The following is an 18,473-nucleotide window of genomic DNA, read 5'->3' on the forward strand; positions in this document are numbered from 1 at the left end:
TTCTCACAGAGTAATAGTAATCCCCAAATCTGGTTGAAATTGCAGAAAAGTTCTCATGCTACATTATTTTCAGAACTAAACTTCATTGTGAACCAGAATTGCAGTCTTTACCATTCCCTAGAACTGTGTCTCAAGGTTTTTGTTGATTTAGAAATATTGGGAAAAGACCATGATTTTCCAAAGGCTGGTGATGTCATGCGAAAGAAATAAGTAGAACAATCCCTCAAAAGGTATGGAATTCAGGTCATATTAAGTGTTTCTTTGAAAACCTGGTCAAAATGTTTACACTAAGGTAGGATAGGCTGTTAAAGGCCTCAAAGCAGTGTTGGATGCCTCAAGGAATAAACTCCCCCAATAAGCATAATGAATTCTTGTAACATTTTGTTCACTTGAGTATGTGTTATGGAGCACTTGCTAACCTGACAGAAGTGAAAAAGTTAATTATCATTCTACTTATAGACAGCATGATGTGAGTGTTCTTGCAGACATCTCTAGGCAGGCAAGTGATTTTAAGCACTTGACTTTAAGAGGTGCTATGTGCTTGTAATCTCATACACTTCAGTGGAATCTACACAGCTCAGAATAATTTGTTTTCAAACTCTGTTTAAAACCTTAGCTAAAGCAAACAAGAATACCTGTTAAGACTGGAAAAACAACAACTTTTACTGGACCTAATGAGACAAAAAAAATACTGGAAGTCCAAGCATTTCTGTACAGTACCTGAGGATCAGGATTAACAGCAGTGATATAACTGAGCAGGACAGAGGGAATTTCAGGAAGAAGTGGACACAGTTGGTTTTGGAAGCGATTGGCCAGTTCTGCCCTCCACCAGATAACATCTGGAAGCTGCGTACAGGCTAGAAATGCAGAAATCTTCTGGTAAAAAATGGATGTTCCTTGTAGATCTTCTTTAGTCTGCAAAGAGTCAATGGTTAAAAAGCATTGATGATGGCCTCAAGAACTTTCTGTTCTGTACCATACACCCACAGCAGTTCTTTCTCTGTCTGCAACCATCCCAGCCTCATGCTTCACACATCTGCCCTTCAGATTCTCCAAACCAAACCCCTAACGTAACACCCCTCAGCCTCCCAAACTGTCACACCCTGTCTCCCTGCAACCAGCACTCTAAAGTTGTCCCCTCACCCACAAGAAAGCGTACCCCTCCCACAATCCTGGTATCACCCCACAAAATCTCTACTCCCACACCCAAAGACAGAATTGAAGGTTCTGACACTGTCAGGGTTCCTGACCCAGGAGATGGGACTTGAGAGCAGATGCTGTCTGCAACAGGCAGTCACGCCCATCAGCTGTGTGGAGGAGCTCACCCCACGACTTGGGGACATGCCTCCACGTAGACTTGACTCAAACAAAGTGCCCCTTAGCCAAGGGACCGGGGACATTAACAGCATTGCCCTTCCACCAGAGCTCTTGACACACTCAGACTGCTCAGCTATAAAACTCAACCACAGATGACGACTGCTGAGTTAATAGCAATCTTCAGTTGTTTGCACGACACTGGTATAAAATAACTGGCTCACAACATCTGTCAGCCCACAAATATTATTCTGAAGCAATTACATACCACACTTAAAGAGGGAGAAAATGCCATAAACAGGACCATAAAACTGCCCAATATAAAGAAAGACAATTTGCAAATGGTTTTGTAGGGATATAAATGAAAAGATTTATTAATTTCAAGGTTTTTTGAAAGATTGATACTAATAGTAATACATTAATATTGAATACTGCACTGCTAAATTACAGTTTTCCATCACTTAACCTCCCCTCTAAGCCCCTTTGTTCTTCCAGGTTGGTTCTTAATTAGCAGGCCTTTCAGAGAACAAAATTGGTGACCTCAATAAGACCCAATTAGAAATTAACAGAATCAACAATTATGCAAAGCATCTTCTCTACACCAGCTATTATTGCACCTAGAAAGTAGAGCTCAAGCAGGAAAGGTCTGCAAAAAAGCCCAAACCTAATGACAGAGATTGCGAGCTCTTCTGAGCCACCACAGAATTAAGTGATTGAAGTGTACAGACAAGAACCACATTGCTTTGCACAGTGCTAGTGTGCCTAATTGGGAATACTTAGTAGATTCTTAGAAAGCATACTGTGTACAAATCTAATTCCCATCAGACATGTTTGCAACTGCAGCTTGTCTATCAGCATGCAAGAATTACAAGAGGTGAGTGTATAACCATTTGTTCTGACAGCAAGTCAAGAAACCAAAACCATACAGGGATGTTCAAATTTGCCTCACTTCTATCAGTTGTTTGGAGGAGGACAGAAATAAAGCAACCAAACTAAACACCAAAAAACTCACAAAAATGGGAGGAGACATAGCAGAACCACTTGATGTAGGAATAGATGCCATCCTAGTTGAATAAGCCAGAAGGCTTACTGATCTGCTGAGAACAGGAGCTTTTGCCTTGAGAACCCACTATTATATTTGTATTTATAGCCATTAGACCTTGGGATGGAGAAATACAATGTGACAAACAATAAAAGACACACAGGTGACAGTGAAGCAGCTAGTAAATAAAAAGTTGATGGCTTAGAGGTCTTGAATATAGCTCAGCTCCAGTTAATAACAACTGAGGGAAAAAACCCCAACAAACTAAAACAACAAAAAACCCCAGCAACAACCTATAGTAACATGAAACTAGCAGGATGCCTTGGTCCAGTTCTCAATGATGAACTGTACCACATCATTAGAGCTGTGACCCTATAGCAGACAACAAGGCACAGGATCAAATAACATCAAAGCCAACAAGACAAACACACTCAGCATGTTGAATCACACCAGCGTTGAGAATTAACAAGGGAGCAAGCTGGGGAAAGTGAAACCTTGCCTTGTTGATAGATAGGTCCTTAAGTTCTTAGACTAGCAATCCAAAGTTTGCTGTAAAAATCACATTCATATTACAATCTGAAGAAAATCCACGGACAGCTGTCATTTGCTGCTATTATGAGACACAAGTACAGATACACAAAGATGGGCATTTCCGTCTTAGCATCAAGCAGGGATGTTGCATAATCTTGTACATACCCATCTTTGGCACTGAAAATGGACTCTGGACTACACACATTAAGAACATTAAAATATCAATTTGCCATAATGTTTCCAGTTAACATTTACACTACTTGGTATGTCTTTTTTACAAAATCCAAAAAAAGTAACTAAGATTTCCCTACATTCTTATAGCAAATAGATGCAACAAAACCACCTGGAAACCCAGTCATATTTTGGAGGTAAGCCCTGATAAGTGGTTCTCTTTGTGTCCATAGGAGACAACTGGAACAAGAACCAATAAATGCCACAACAGAATTTTGTTATCAGATTCAGCCATTAAAAACTGTACTTTAACACTACAGTAAGAGACTGAAGACTTAAGCGTGAAGAGTAAAATCTACCACATTTCTCTCCAACAACAATTGAAGCTGCTCAAGGGTAGGAATGGGGAGGTAGGACTAGTTGCTGTTGCTTTCCTTGTCTCTGCTGCAGCTGACACTTCTGAAAGACTTTGATGTTCTTGTAAGCTTAGATCTCTGTTGGGGAAAGCAGCAGCTTTACAAACACCTCAGGAAAGCAAAATTGACAAAAGTCATTGTTACCATGAAGACATATGGCAGAGCTTCTAATGAGAGGAACCCTCAGTTACACATAGTCGTGCTTTGAGAAACACCGTCCAAATGCCTGGTATGTTAGCTGCTGTGCATACTAGCTGAACTCAACAGCAGTGTCAGTAACTGTAAATTAGGCATCAGAATAGCATTTACAATTTATATATGGACCAGAAACTCTGTATGGCTTGTTCCACCAACTTGTGATACAACCCCTCCCAGCTCCAACCAAATGTTTAGAGCAGCCTGAGCCTGCAGCTTCAAAAGTTCATTCAATTGCATAACACGGGATACATATTTTAAGCATACTCACTGCTCAATAATTTTGATGCTTTGGCCAACCCCTCAGCTGAAATCAGCAGAGAGCAACAAGGCAAGTGGACAGAAGGCAGGTCAGTCTCTGTTCCTCCATTTTCTTTGCTCCATAGAGCAAACACCTTGAATTCAGTTGCCTTAGACAGAAATCAACATTAAGCCCTTGTCCAGTCTAGCAGGCTGCTTAGTCTTATTAGCCCTGCTGCTTCTGCCGACAGGTGCTCAAACACTCACGGAAAGGTTACTTATTGTTTTGGGGTTGGGTTTTTTTGGTAGTGTTTTAATCATGGCATTTGTTGCAGCATCAATCATTGACTTGCAGGAGCACTGGAGCCACAGCTGTCATACTCCAGGCTTTATGATACATCATGGGAAATTTAATCTTTTCTGCTCACAGGCAGGCAGCTGCAAGTGAAGAATGCTTGCTGCAGCTGAGTAGGGGAAGCTTAAGTGTGTTTTTAAAACACATTTACACCTCCTCTTCCATTTATACTTCACATGATGTTTCCAGCAGGTGTGACTCACATACATGGGGGCCCCCCTAAGACCACCTGCTCTTGGGTCCTATGGGGGTCTTTTCAGCATAGAGGAAGTGTCACGAATGAGCACAACTATTGTCACATTCCTGTTAACATCACCCGGGATGAAGCAGGCAAAAATAGAATAGAAAATCCACTACCAGCTCACCAAAGCCACAAGTGTTGCTTTGAGCCACCTAAGAGATACTTGCCAGACTCAACAAAGTACAGGGCCAGCATCTCAAAGGTTATTCAGTAACAGGAGAGTTATTCATGCAAGTGCCCCACAAGAGATCCAGGGTACACAAGGATCACTGCTCCCCAGATATACCTGGGTACATTGTCCAGCAAGAGTCAGCTATACTGCATAGGTAGGATAGATATTTATACTGGGCAAGAGTAGCAATAATATCTAAAAAGCTGTGTCCAAAAAAGAAAACAGAACAAGATGCTCAGAGTACCAATCTGTATCATATTAGCTCTGTGAAAAGACAGAACCAACGAACTAGAGCCTAGAGCTGTTGTATCATAGCTCTGCTGTTTTCAGGACACAAGTTCATATCATGCCCTACGTTACATTGCGCCACCTACACGTGCTAGATTTTCAGCTTGTGTGCTAGACCTTTCAGCTTGGCATTTTTTTTTTGCACAGCACAGGCTCTGTAGTGTACCAGAGTTGAGGGAACAGAGTCTCAGCTCCTGCCTCCAGGCCCCGACTCCTGGGAGCCAAATAGCAAGACAATACTCCCTCTCATGGGCCACACTCTTCACATGGTTAAAATGTAAGAGGAAAATCCATAATACATGCCAAAGGTATGTCTCCTCTGAATCCAGTCAAATTTTTGCACTGTGGGGTTACAGCCACACCAAAAATATTTTAACAGCTAATGAGCAGTAGAGACAAAAAAACTATGCCACAGAGAGCTGGTTTCTCATCTGCACATAATCTAAATTCAGCATAACTGAGGACAGCTTGAGTTGGCAATTAGCTGTAAGCAATCTTTCAGTTCCCACAGTACTGGGCTGTTCCCCCATTCTAATTCAGAGCAGCGCTTGTGCTGCTCTATCCTGGCTCACTGAAATTTGAGGTTGAATTGGCATATCCAAGCCTGGTCTTTAGTAAAAAACAGTGGTTACTGCCTATGGCTGTTGTGCATGACTAGCAAGTGTAAATGCTGCTACTCACTTTTATCTTCTGGATCTTAGTGCTGTTGTGGGCTGAACACTCATCTGCTGGCATTAGACAAGCATATAGGGCCAAGCCATCTTCTCGCCAGACCTGCTGCAGCCCTACCACCTGAAACGGAGCTTTAGGTCCATCTTTCATTTTCACAGGAGGCACCTGTAAATCCATTTGAACATAATTTCATTTTCAGACAGCTGTATTTAGAGACTGAAAATAACCGCTTATCTTGCTCTGTTGCTTTTGAGTAGAACCCCATAATGTACAATAATCCAGGGAGCACTCTCGCTTGATTAGTAGATTAGCTCTGGTTTAGCCAGTAGAAAAATCAATAAAGACCAAATTAAACAGGAATAACATGTAGATTTTGACAAGTCATAGGATTTATTTTCTCAGCGAGGTCTTGCAAGCTCTGACTTCCACCAGTTTCACTACATGAAAGCAAGAACTTGCATTAGTTCCCTAGTCTAGCAAGAAATGAGAACAGTCCCTGTCAACGCTGTACTGCATGTTCTTGTCACAGTGGTACCATGTGCTGCCTTATTAATGATAATGAGATCAATCCAATTTCAGTTCAAAAATCAATGCTAAGTGATTATGCCATTCTGAGGAGCTAGTGCAGGTTTCCTTAATAAGCCTTTGTCTTTCCTATTAGTGATCACTAATAGCCAAAACCCCATCAATCCCTGTCCAGTGAATATATCTTTTAGTTAGACTGAGGTGATTTCTTTTTGATGGATTTTTTTGTGCACATTCTATTTTCCAATATAACTATCTGATCCAAAACAAGAAGGGTAAAAAGTGACTTCTGTCAACCCCAAGATGAACATTGGACATCTTTCATCATGAGTATCAGTTTAGTTCCAGAGATAGGGTTCCAATAGGATAGACCACTCATTGGCTCCTACGGCTGCTCAGACTGAAACATGATGCACTTTATCATACAGTATACATGAGAAACTTCATTACAGGATAGAAAAGAGACAGGAAAGATACCTGAAACAGACTGGGAAGGCACTGTAGTGCTGCAAAGCATCCTAAAACCTGGGTAGCAGGTGAAAGAGGGCAGAAGGCTATGGGAAAGTCAGACACAGGCAACCAGCAAAGCCATGAGAAAGGAATAGCAGCCATGGGAGGCAGTGTTCAGGTTCTGCCTGAGCCAGATCACACGCTAGATGAAGAGACAGGCAAGTGTGAATTACAGGACTATAATTCCTTCCCGGGGTTCTGGTGAATACAGAAACCACTAAGTCTTGTTCTCATGGTTTATACCATCACCATGATCTCTAGATGGATTAACAGCTCTGCTATTTACTGCTTATATAAACCAAAACTATTTACAGTGAGATAAATGCCTTTAGAAATATGTTCTCAACACAGGGCCTGAGTGGATTTTCAAACTGTTGCATAGGTCAGCTGTATCACTCAAAATAGCACGACCAAGTCCTTGACTGCTTTGAACACTGGTTTCACATGGGAAATTCTGTAGCAGCTCTGCCACTGGGGAATGCTTGCATCTGGAGGATCACGCTCTTAACTGGTAGAAATCAGCATATCTTCAATGAAATCAATAAAGATATGCTGATATACACAAGCCAGGAAGCCAGTGAATCAGTGGAATTACAGAGATTATGACCAGATGAGAATTTGGTCTAAAAATGCCTCCATCTTTCCACTTCTTTTAATTAAAGAAATGCAGACCTTTTCACTGCTATCCAACAGCTGTTTGAGAACCTGTGTGAAATCAGTTGGTGGATTTTACCCCAGGTTCTCTTGGACACAAAGTCCGTCACAACATTTGACCCTGCAGTCTTAGTAGAGTGACAGTGAGCCCTGGAAGCTGAGATATCCTTTCAGGCTTGGAGAATCTGCTACAAGTCAGAGCTCATGTTTTTTAAATGGGAGTAACATAAGGGAAGAAAGCTCACACTGCAGCTGGTCATGAGCTAACTAGCTTCTGAATGGAAGATTCAGACTCTGGGGCTGTTCAAGTGGCAATTTTCATTAGCACTGAACTAGCATTAAAGAATGTTAGCAATATTTTAATGGAAGTGTGAACATCATTAACAATTAATACTGTTTAAGTGAAGTTTAAGTGATTTAAAAGCCTTGTGCAGGCTGTCCGCTCAGGGTGAAATCTACCTTGAGCGCATGTATTGGTATTGGTGTGTCAATGTCTTTAACCAGGGAAAAGAATGAGGCCAATGTGAGGGATGGGGAGGGAAAATATACATTGCCTGTTTTCCCCAGAGGAAAAGGCTAATATGGGATGAATGGGAAGAGTGAGGAAAAGGTGGTTTCTTTAGATGAGAAAAAAATCTGATCCAAAAGACAATTAAGATGAAAAAAACCACCACTTGTTTATAGCCCTCTTGACTATCAGAAAGGATCTCTCTTAACAAGAACAAGTGGTAAGAAATAGGCACCTGTGTCCATTCGCTTCTTTTGCCAAGGACAAAGTACAATACTTAGACAGCCCTCTACTTCCAGTAGTCACTTTTCACTATTGCGAGTCTGGCCCAACAGTTTTTTTACTTTCTGTGCCCTGTTCTTCATAAACTACAGGCACAATCCAGCTGCCACTGACTTCAGCAAGACTTTTATTTACTGACTTTAAGGTGAGTTAGAACATAATTTCTCCCCTTTGTTCAACCACTGTTTTGTAGCTGTTGGAAGAAGGAGATTCCAAGAATGATTATATATTCACTGGAGGGCCAAACACAGCCTTAATCATGCAGAACCTTCTTTTATGCACTGTCACTGCACATACTCACCAGAGAGAGAAGCCACATCACAAGGGTCTGGTAGATGTCGGCTGCTCTCAGCACCATGTTAGGTAGCTGCCCACTGCACTGATCTGTAGCTACTTGGCCACAACTTGACAGCCAAATGGTCATAAGCAGCATTTCATTTTTCATACTGTGTGGTCTAGGCAATGTGTCAATATCTGGCAAATAAGAGGCTTCCTGTCAAAAAAACGTATAAAAATGGAAGTCATTTGGATTACTGGAACTGTATTCATCATCATGAATGAATCACATTCATTGCCATCACAGGAGGGGCAATTAATATCTAGCGAGCATTTATCAAAGATGAAGCACAAGCCATAAAAGCTAGGTCATTATATCAGTGACACCTTCCTGAGCACTTCAGTTTTTCTTGGAGCGCTGTCACCTGGGTCTTCACTTAGTGAAACACTGCTCAGTGAATGGAAGATTACATGGTCACAGCTGGAAATAGTGTGATTGAATTTATTCTGTATTCTTTAAGATTCTGTGTTTTGGCTTTTTTTAAAAAAAAAAAAAATCAGTGAAATGCCTTCAAAACTAGCCTGATAGAAGTGTGAAAACTTTCATTATTTTCTGCTTCATCTAACGCACCTCATTTCATAGATGATGTTACATTTAAGTGAACTCATCTCCTTTCTTTACTTTAGTATTGATATTTGGTTATTTAGGATGCAAATTCCCTCTCCTTTAAGAGACCCATTCTTTAAGAAACAACCTCAAGCTTGAAGTCTGGAATTATTATTTATGGGATCTCTTTTGTTCTTCCAAAGATGTGGTAGCTGCAGCTGTAATTATTAGCTGGCTTGCTATCCCTATCTATGTTCAATTTGCTGTCCCTGCCGTTTATTTCGTAAATTAAGCTAGTCCCTAAAATCACAAAGATTCTCCAGTATACATAAGAGTATTGCTCCTCAACAGTCGTGATCCTTTAGTAAGGACCCTCAGCCCCACCTGGCCCCAAGACATGCTGAGTGCATATATTCTACAGGCATGGACACATTCATTTTGGAAGTAAGCAGAGCTGTTTATAGTTAAGGTTTCCAAGCTACTTGTTAGAGCATCAACTCCCCACTGCAGAGTCAGCAAAGTGCAACATGACTACATTTCCTGTACATGTCAACACAATCAGCCAACAGACTAAACTGCTAATAAAGGTGAGCAGAATTAATCTGAAATAACTTACTGTAGTATGAGACTAGCAAGCACACCCTTCTGTGAGCTGAGCTGTGGAACACTATAGGAACACAATGGGAGCAGGACGGTGTTGAGGAACAGCTAAGCAGTAATGTTTTCAGTTGCTCCAGGTAGCCCTTAATGAGGATGTCTGCCCACGCCTTTACACTGAATTAACCTAAAATTGATTTACCAAAATTTACTTTGGAAGCAAAGTAAGATAAATCCAATTAAAGCCACTTCAATTCTGAATTAAAATGCCCACAAAGGTGTTTAATGAGTATTCAACTTGACAAGTTGATGTAGCTTGACTTCCCTGCCTATCCTCAAAATAGACAATTCCTTAAAACAGTTTTGAAAAAAATATACTAATAAAAAACCACAAGCAGAGCTATTGCATCATCCAGTGTTTTGGCGCCAAAATATCTGCCGCAGGCACAGCTCTGCCTACAAGTACCAAATAAAAACTGCAATTAGTAATAAAGGAAAAATAGCCATGCAAAAGCTTCTGATGCTGCAGATCTACATTACTAATGCTACTGTAGTCCTGAGGAGCTCACAGAATTCATCAGGGCTTTGACCCTACCGTTGTAATTCTCTGAGGAAGAAGCCTTAAAAGAAACTTGGACACTTTCAGGAAAAGACGACCTTCTTCTACATCCTATATTGGAGAAATGATTTTTTTCTTCCTCTCTCAACAAAGGTGTGGGGATCAATGACAGGAAGTAACTCAAGAGCTAAAGATTAAACCAGTATCTACCAATGCTTCAGCAGGAAATTTCTGACTATTTCATATTTGCTTGGCCTAGCAGCAGGGGAGGGCTCAATAGGTTTTTTGACCGAGATCAGCTAAGAATTTTACTTATTAAGGTTCTTTCTGAGAATGAGTGAGGTTTTGATCAATGTTGGTCCTTCCCTCTCCTCCTTCTGCCAGCCTCCTTACCCCAACAAGAATCTAGGCATAGAATAATTTAACTAATTTCAGAAATATTGAGGCTAATGAAGAAAAAAAGGAGCTAATCCTACTTAATTCTGGGCAAGAATTGCTGAAGAAAGATATATTCAGTGCTTTCTGAGTATGCCTTCCCACAGCATTGCCCAATTTACCCTAGTCTATCTGTGAAGAGAGTTCAATTTGCCTACATGTTACACAGGCTTTTATTTGTGATGGTATTAGATTATAAAAAGACTAAAATTACTTAAATGCTAGGCTATTTTTGGTTGCTCTGGCTAGAATTGTGCTGTCAATCACAGACAGGCTTGCAGCTGATTGTAATCAAGTGCCAACGATTACCATAGAGTAAATAAGATAAAATTCCCTATTTCCAAAGTGCTTGCTATTTTATTTTGCAATTATAGTTTAAAATATTGCCATTTACAACCTTTCAGCTTGATTTTCCAACCCCTCCACCCCCAGTTCTGGCCATCTTTCTCCACTCTAACATAACAACAGTGCAAGTAGAAGCACTAAGCAGCCAAGGAATAACCTCCTGCCAAATCCACGCTGAAAAAGAAAAAGAAGAAAAAGGAATTGCAAGACAACTTAAGGATACCCATATATTCTAGCCTTCAGCTATAGCAGCGTTGAAGTTACACATACAGAGGCATAGCCCCAAAGGAAACTACTATTCATAAAGAAAAAAACCTGTAGCATGAAGGCATCCATACAATCATTAAAAAAGTGGCATTTTACATCCGTTTTTTTAAAAAACAGAGGTGTTTACGATCACAGTAATCCAAAGCTTAGCAGACACAAGTTTTTCAGCCAAGATTAATGCCATTTTGTTTCTAATAAAATAGCTCAAATAAGTTAAATGATGATTTTTTATTTTTTTTTTAACTATTTAGTATGGCTTTTACTACACCTGCATACTAGATTGGACAAACAGCTCTGTTGCCTTAAGACTGGGAAACTTTATCAAAACTGTCAGAGGCTGGAATGATGAGTGGCACCTCAGGAGCCAAGAAGACCAGATGACAAGTTTGCTGCTGGTATCCAGCTAAGTACAAGGCTGATAGCAAGTGAAAGCAGTTACTACCAACTGCTGTTTAGAGATTTCATTTCACCACAGAGGCTCAAGCAAGCAGTGAGTATTGCCCAGCAGAATCAGCTCACCCAGTCTGAGGGTTTCTCCCAGTGGAAGGATAGGTCAGGGAGAAACCAATTTTTAATTTTTTTTTTTTTCCCCTAGATATGGTCTCTCTTTTGCAGGTAAATAAAACGTTGATATTTCCCTTCTAGCACCTTTTCCAATACTAACTGATGCTAGCACTGAAGCAAGGTATCATATTCAATCAAAAAACACTCTCAACTATGTTGAATAGTCTCTACAACAGCAAGAGCTAAATCAAAACATCCACTGCATGTAAAATGAAGATAAGTTCTACTCACACAGTCTCCTCCCCCCTGGAGGGGGTGAATGAGGGGGAAGGGGAGGAATAAGAAGACTCTTGCTCTCATTGGCTAGAGGCTTAATCAAAATAATTGTTTTCAGCCATGTCTAAATTTATCCTTCTATGTCATCTGCACCCCAGCTTGGATCGCAGATTTAAGAGGCAATCCCTGATGAATGGCAAATTACTGACTGCAGAAATCTTTTGCCAAATGATGCATCTGCTGTACATTTGTAAATGTGAGCTGATTTCTAGGTACTTTAGCAGCTCTAGCTAATTTCTCTAATGAAAATTCTATACTCTTACATTGAAATAGCTCTAGCATTGCATGTTCACGCTTCATTATAGACAGACCTCACAGTACAAAACGCAAGCATGTTGATTATGTGGTTATACATCTATTTTCTGTGCAGTCATGTTGCTAATGTAGGAGAGTAGATAATTAGGACACATTTAAGAATTCTGTCCATCTGAGGCAAAGCAGATAACACTCTTTCATGGCTTCTAAAAATTCTTGCATTAGATGAAGACATATTGGAAATGTCAAGTGTTTGTTCATTTTCGTTCTGTGGGGAAGGAAAAATAACAATGCCATCTGTTAGATTATTTGAAATTCCATGTTAAATTGTGGAAAAAACTCTGAAACCATTCAAAGAACTGCTTTATCATTGCAAAGTGGGAACAATGGTTAAGAATGAGGAAAGTATCTGCATTTCCTGCATGCAACCAGCAGAACATACGGTAATTAGGAAAGCAACATTTAATAATAAAAAGGAGAGTATGATTGATGTTAATGGTCTAAATGGTCTTTCTGTTAATGCATTTTTGTATTAGGTTTACTCTCTATAGCATCAAGGGCTTTCTGAGTATCAAACATGCTGAGGTTATGGATCTGAAAAATATGGTGGTGGAAAGACGTTATTGAAATTTTCTGATCTGAACTGAGCTTCACATTGCTAAAATGGAGGAGTTATGATCCTCCAAAGCAGATAACTCTGCCAAAGTAAGATTGCAGGAGTTCAAAGAGCTGCGTAATGGAAGCATTATTTGCTATGATCTCTGTAGTTCTCCAATTCAGTTAGGGCATTACATATCATCCGAGTTAAAAAAAAAAAAAAATAAATTCTTTCCTGAGAATTTTCTTCTTGTTCGGAACAGTTATTCTTAGTCTTGGGCATGAAGAATATAACCTCTCCTGATTCAGAAGAAACCACTTTTCAATCTCTGGCAGTATGAGTGTGCTAAAGCCAGACAGTGTCTCTGCTGGAGCATAAAGAGGGCAAGTGTCAAAGAGAAACGTCAGCTTGTCACCAGAAATTACTGAATGTAGGAGTGCAGTTCAGATGTGACACACAGAAAGGAACTGAGCTCTGCTCAGCACAGGAACCAAGGACAGCAAAATTCACTTTGTATACCTTTTCATGTTGCTGCCAGCTGAGCATGGTCAACCCCAAGTGCAATTTAAAGTAGCTCTATGGCCACCACAACACTGGCAGACAGCTAATGATAGCTAGGATTGGTTACATTTCTGGCTCAAAAATCCCTCCCAACACAAATGAAGACAACAGAGACATGTGATGTAGTGTGAATTACACTATTCTATCCCACTTCTGCATTAGCTTGCATTAAGGGAATTCTCAACTGCTTCACTACAGTTAATGGCTCATCTGTGTTATCAAAGATATGCATAACCCCTCTTGCAAGAGTCAAGGATCTGGCCCATAGAATAAGTTAGCAGATAGATACTGTGTGATCACTCAGTACCACATAGGCACAAAAGTATTTTTGGCCCAAAATTCAACATACAGTTTTTCTGCTATCTTCAGTGAACAACACAACTCTGCAGCATCAGACATTTTCTCCTGAATAAGAATCTTGTACCCTAGACTGCTTCCTGTCCTAACCTGCTCATTTCTGCTTGTCCTGCCAGTATTCCCGATGTGAGTACACAGCAGTGCCCCTGCCACGCTGCCTCTCTTATGTATGCTGGTGTGTCTTACCGTGACCTCTTGCTGTCCAGGGCCTGGAACATTATTAATATTAGAGAGTCTTACACAACCAGCTAATGTTCTTTTTTGGACAATATCTTTCTAGTCAGTCTGAGTTCAGTAGACCAGAATTCTATGAATGAAACAAACATATCTATCAGTCAGCATTGATAGGCAAGCATAGTTAAAGTAACGATGACTTCCTTGATAGAATTGCTCTGGAATTACTTCATTAGGACATAGAATATTCTAATTAGTATTTAAAGCCAGCTAGAAGCATATCAAATACCAGCCTAGCTTTCAGATGACTAAGGACCAATTCCAACATAATTCTAATGTTCATTAGAGCACAGAACATTCATGTGGTTGTAAAGCCTGTTAACTAACCAAAAGTGTTTGCAAATGGGTATTTTCACCCAAATATGTTCAAGAAAAACTGTCTAAATAGAGGCCATTTAGCAACAAGTCTGAATGCAGCTAAAAACCATCCAAATAACTGGCACAAATAACTGGTAACAAGCAGCTGTTTTACATACAATTTATTTTTTAGAAGTGGGAAAATTTTCTGACAAAGGCTCCACTTCTCAGGTAAACAAAGAACTGCTCTGAAAATTGCACTAAAATTTAAATCAAAGTAACACTGAATCCTATTTGATTTTGTTTGCTTTCTGACACATAATAATTAAAAATGAGAAGTGCCTTTTCCATGATTGGTGTTTACACTACAGTAACACTTAGAGAGGCTTGGAAGGATTCATAGCCTCATTGTGCTGGTGTTCTGAGCACATGTAACAAAAAGTTCCTCATCTAATGAGCTTATACTCCTGGTTAATGAGAAGCAGCTGAAATAAGTAAAAGAAGTTTAATTACTTACACATTTCATGTGAGCACAAGACTGGGAATCAGGAACTTGTGCCTCAGTTCTGGTGCTGGAATGGAGTATTTCCTTGTGAAACTGTGAAGTTAGGATAGTATTTCTTTATCCTAGTCCCTGTCTATCTGGATTAATTATCAAAAGCCTGTAAAACACTCTGAAGAGGAACAGTGTAAGATTATCTTGAAACTTTCAAAATTAATCTCTGTTCCCTTTCTTTGCACTCAGAAGAGTATCCTGTCCTTTAAAACCTGAACAGTAGTATCTATATCGTCCATAGCATTGTTCTTCAAACGATTTCAAACTGCCTCACAAATAAAATATGTCACGATTTCCAGACCCGCAGCAGGGAAGGAAATTGTACATGGTCCCTTTGAAATGGGATAGAACATGGCATTGGTCCTCAGCCATCTGAAAACTAGGCTGGTATTTGACACATGATCCTAGCTGGCTTTAAATACTGTTGAAATGGCTCTAGTTTGATACTCCAGGAGATTCACCCTACACTTATCAATTTGGGTAAAGCCTTATTTTTTCTAGTTTTTAATCTATTTATCTTTTCAAGTATTTCCCCTGATACTCTATGGAAATCCTCCCCCCCCCCCCCCCGAAAAAAAGAGAGGGGGTGGGGGTTGCAAACTATGCTCAGCTGCTCTATCAGGTAGTTTTATCAGAGCTCAAGTGGCCTGCTTTTCAAACTATGAGCTTCCAGTTTAGAAATGGATTGTGTCCAGTTTGTCATACAGGCTCTGTGACCTTGCGTCCAGCTGCAAAATACTATGCAGATAACCCTTCAGACCTGTAAATTCTCCAAGGCAGTAAATATGGGGGGTTTATGATTCTGAGATCTGCTAGGTGCTTACAATGTCCACTGAAGCTTGTGGGAACTCCAGGTGCTTGGCACATAGCTGGCAGAGCTCTACGTTTTTAAAACAAAACTAACAGCAGGATAATTCCACTCTATAATCTCAGATAAAGCCTTGAATTCCATTCCCTGCCACTAAGAATAATGCTTCCATAATTATTTGTGTAATAATATGTTTACAAGTTGTGACCAAGCTTATCCCCCAGTGCGTTAAGATTTTGAACTGTAGTCCAACCTAAGTCATAATGCTAAACAAGAAGGCATAAGAAAAACTAGGATTACAGTTTAAACTATACAGCTTCTTTAACAATAGTGTGGCTGTGTCAGACAAGCCTGTACATCTTCTTCGAAAAACAGAGGGACAGATCCAGCCTCCTTTCATCTACAAATAGCATCACTGATCACAGCCCTGAGGTAATGCCAGAAATTGTGAATTCAATTCTGATTCCAAGACAGACATGCATGGCAGAAAGTATTTCCCTATATAATTAAACGTGACTGGCACTTCTTCATACACATTGCAAACTTATGGTAGCTATTCCTTCTGCCAACAAACACAGGACCTGTCAAAGAGCAAGACCCAAAGAGACAAAAGGTACAGAAATTATTTTCTGTCCTCCTGTCCTCTTCTAAATGAGAAATAGAATTTAGCCCATGGACATTTTACGTTATTTTCTTCTCTTCAAGTTTAATCTGAACCATCCTGCTAATGTGAATGGAGGAGTATTTAGGACCTCTACTGGCAGCAAGTTCATGCATGTAATTCTGGAAACTATATTCTTTTTACTTATATTAACCTTTCCCTTAAGCAACAGCAACGAATGTTCCCATCTGTCAAGATCATGCATAAGTATATTCAAGCATAAGCCTAAACTCATTTTAATCACTTCGAAGATATGCCAAGGAATATAAAGGATTAAATATTTCACATTTTCCTGGGGCCATTTCAAACTCCAATCAGAGAAACAGCACTGAAAGCAGTCATTTCTTTGTAAAGACCTGACTGTTCAATTCGTTCCATAGATAGAAAGTGCAATGGACAAAGGTGGGAGCCCCTGTGAAACCATCAGACTGGATCTCTGAGCAGAAGTTTAAATGGAAGGTTCTCTATGGCTTTTTGGTGGTCCTGTTGCATTCAGTACAGAAGGTGAGTTTCCTGGTTCTGAGCATATATAGAATTTGGCTGAGAAACCTACTGAAGCAGACAACAGGTTATTAAAGCAGGATTACTGTATGTAATTTTTTAACTGCTTTGGTTGTGTGAGAGAACTACTGAGAAGAGTCATCAGTCTGTAAAGTTCCTGACTTGCTTTAATTTTTCGCCCTTAGAGTGCCAAAGCACACACTTCCATAACATCTCTTACTCAGAGAACATGGAGAGCAAGCAAGCAGACTCTGCCTGTGTAAAGGATGTTGTTTATAACAAAGACGTTTAAAGGCTGGATTCTCTGCTTTGCCTATTATGGCAAATCCTTAGGATAGATCTGTGCCATCCTGAGCCAATGCAGAGGCAGCAGCAGCCTCAGCTCCTCTGGCTTGTTGACTACAGCCAAGGAAACCATAAACCAGCTAAGCTCAACCTAAGCATAAAGTACTGTGCCAGCAAATTCCCCCCCCCCCAATTTGCTTTCACTGGTACCAAGTGGGAAGATGAAGAGGAGGCCAGAAATACAGGCTCTGTGCCAGCTAACAGTCAAGTATGCTAGAAAAACCTTTTCTTGGGAGCTTCCATGCTATTCTGGATCCTGTGTGCTGGACGGGTGGTACAAACAGGAATGTTGGCCTTCTGTTTTTGCATGCTAAATTTAACTACATCTCTAATTGCCTTAGTTTATTTTTAAGCCTTTCTTGAGTTGAGGCAGCAGGTTCATTAAGTACAAGAGATTTTAATCTTGTTTCAGGAACTCATTAAATGCCTCACTGTAAAAAAAGGGAGGAATTCAGGGGCCATCTGCTGGCTGTTTGGCACATAACTGCTGGCCACAACCCCGCAGAGTCAGTCCAAGAGAGTGAGAAGACCTAGAGTGAAGCACAAGCCAAATTCAGCTCTGATGTCAGAAAAAGATTTAGTGTAGGAAATATTTTGCAATTTTTACAATTAATGGTTTTTTTTAAAGCTATAGTAAAATAATAGCAACAGCTAAATGCTGGGTTCAATTACATTCACACAGTTGCAAATGTAGCAATTGCTTTGGTTCAGTGTAAATGAAAACATTTGGTCACAGGGCAATTTATACTTATGAGATCAGTTTTAGAGTAATACAGTTATAGAAAAATTCAGTTACTGTGTCACAAGATCATTATAACTGAAATAAGATTTTACAGTTTTCCTCGACTTCTCCAAATATGTACATTGCACCACTTTGTTGGAGATAAATTGGCATTGCTATACAGAACTAGCACAAAATACATTCCTTTCATAATTGGTAGATCAGGCCTTTGTACATTCTTTCTACCAAGACATGAATTTCACTTTCTTACGGTTCTTTTCCTTTATGCATTTTCCACACAGCAATAAAAATGGAGATTTTTTTAAATACTGCTTAGGACATCACCTAAGTGCATTCATGTAAGCAGCTCTACAATGGAGTTGGTAAGATGCCCAAGTAGTACGGTCCAGCTGGTAAACTGTTGGGTTGGGATCCTGGGACCCACAGTCAATGTCCTTGAGCAACCCTTTGTGCTCAGGTAAGATGTAAGAAAAAGGCAATTTCCGATGTTGATGCCAGCACTACTGCCTTAAAATG

General features: G+C 40.0%; 1 protein-coding gene across 5 annotated transcripts in view; it reads right to left on the bottom strand.

The window, feature by feature from the left end:
• DNAAF8 (dynein axonemal assembly factor 8) overlaps positions 1–18,473 on the bottom strand; it is a 98,016-nt gene that overhangs the window by 58,210 nt on the left and 21,333 nt on the right. For all 5 annotated transcript variants that reach the window (XM_075059383.1, XM_075059386.1, XM_075059384.1 and 2 more), the window contains 3 exons: positions 8,418–8,609; positions 5,647–5,802; positions 721–915 (listed from right to left, as the gene is read on the bottom strand). In XM_075059383.1, the coding sequence (XP_074915484.1) occupies positions 721–915; positions 5,647–5,802; positions 8,418–8,609 (543 nt within the window). The remainder of the gene's footprint in view (positions 1–720; positions 916–5,646; positions 5,803–8,417; positions 8,610–18,473) is intronic.

Source organism: Buteo buteo, chromosome 29 (assembly GCF_964188355.1).
Source record: "Buteo buteo chromosome 29, bButBut1.hap1.1, whole genome shotgun sequence".
NCBI classification, from domain to species: domain Eukaryota; kingdom Metazoa; phylum Chordata; class Aves; order Accipitriformes; family Accipitridae; genus Buteo; species Buteo buteo.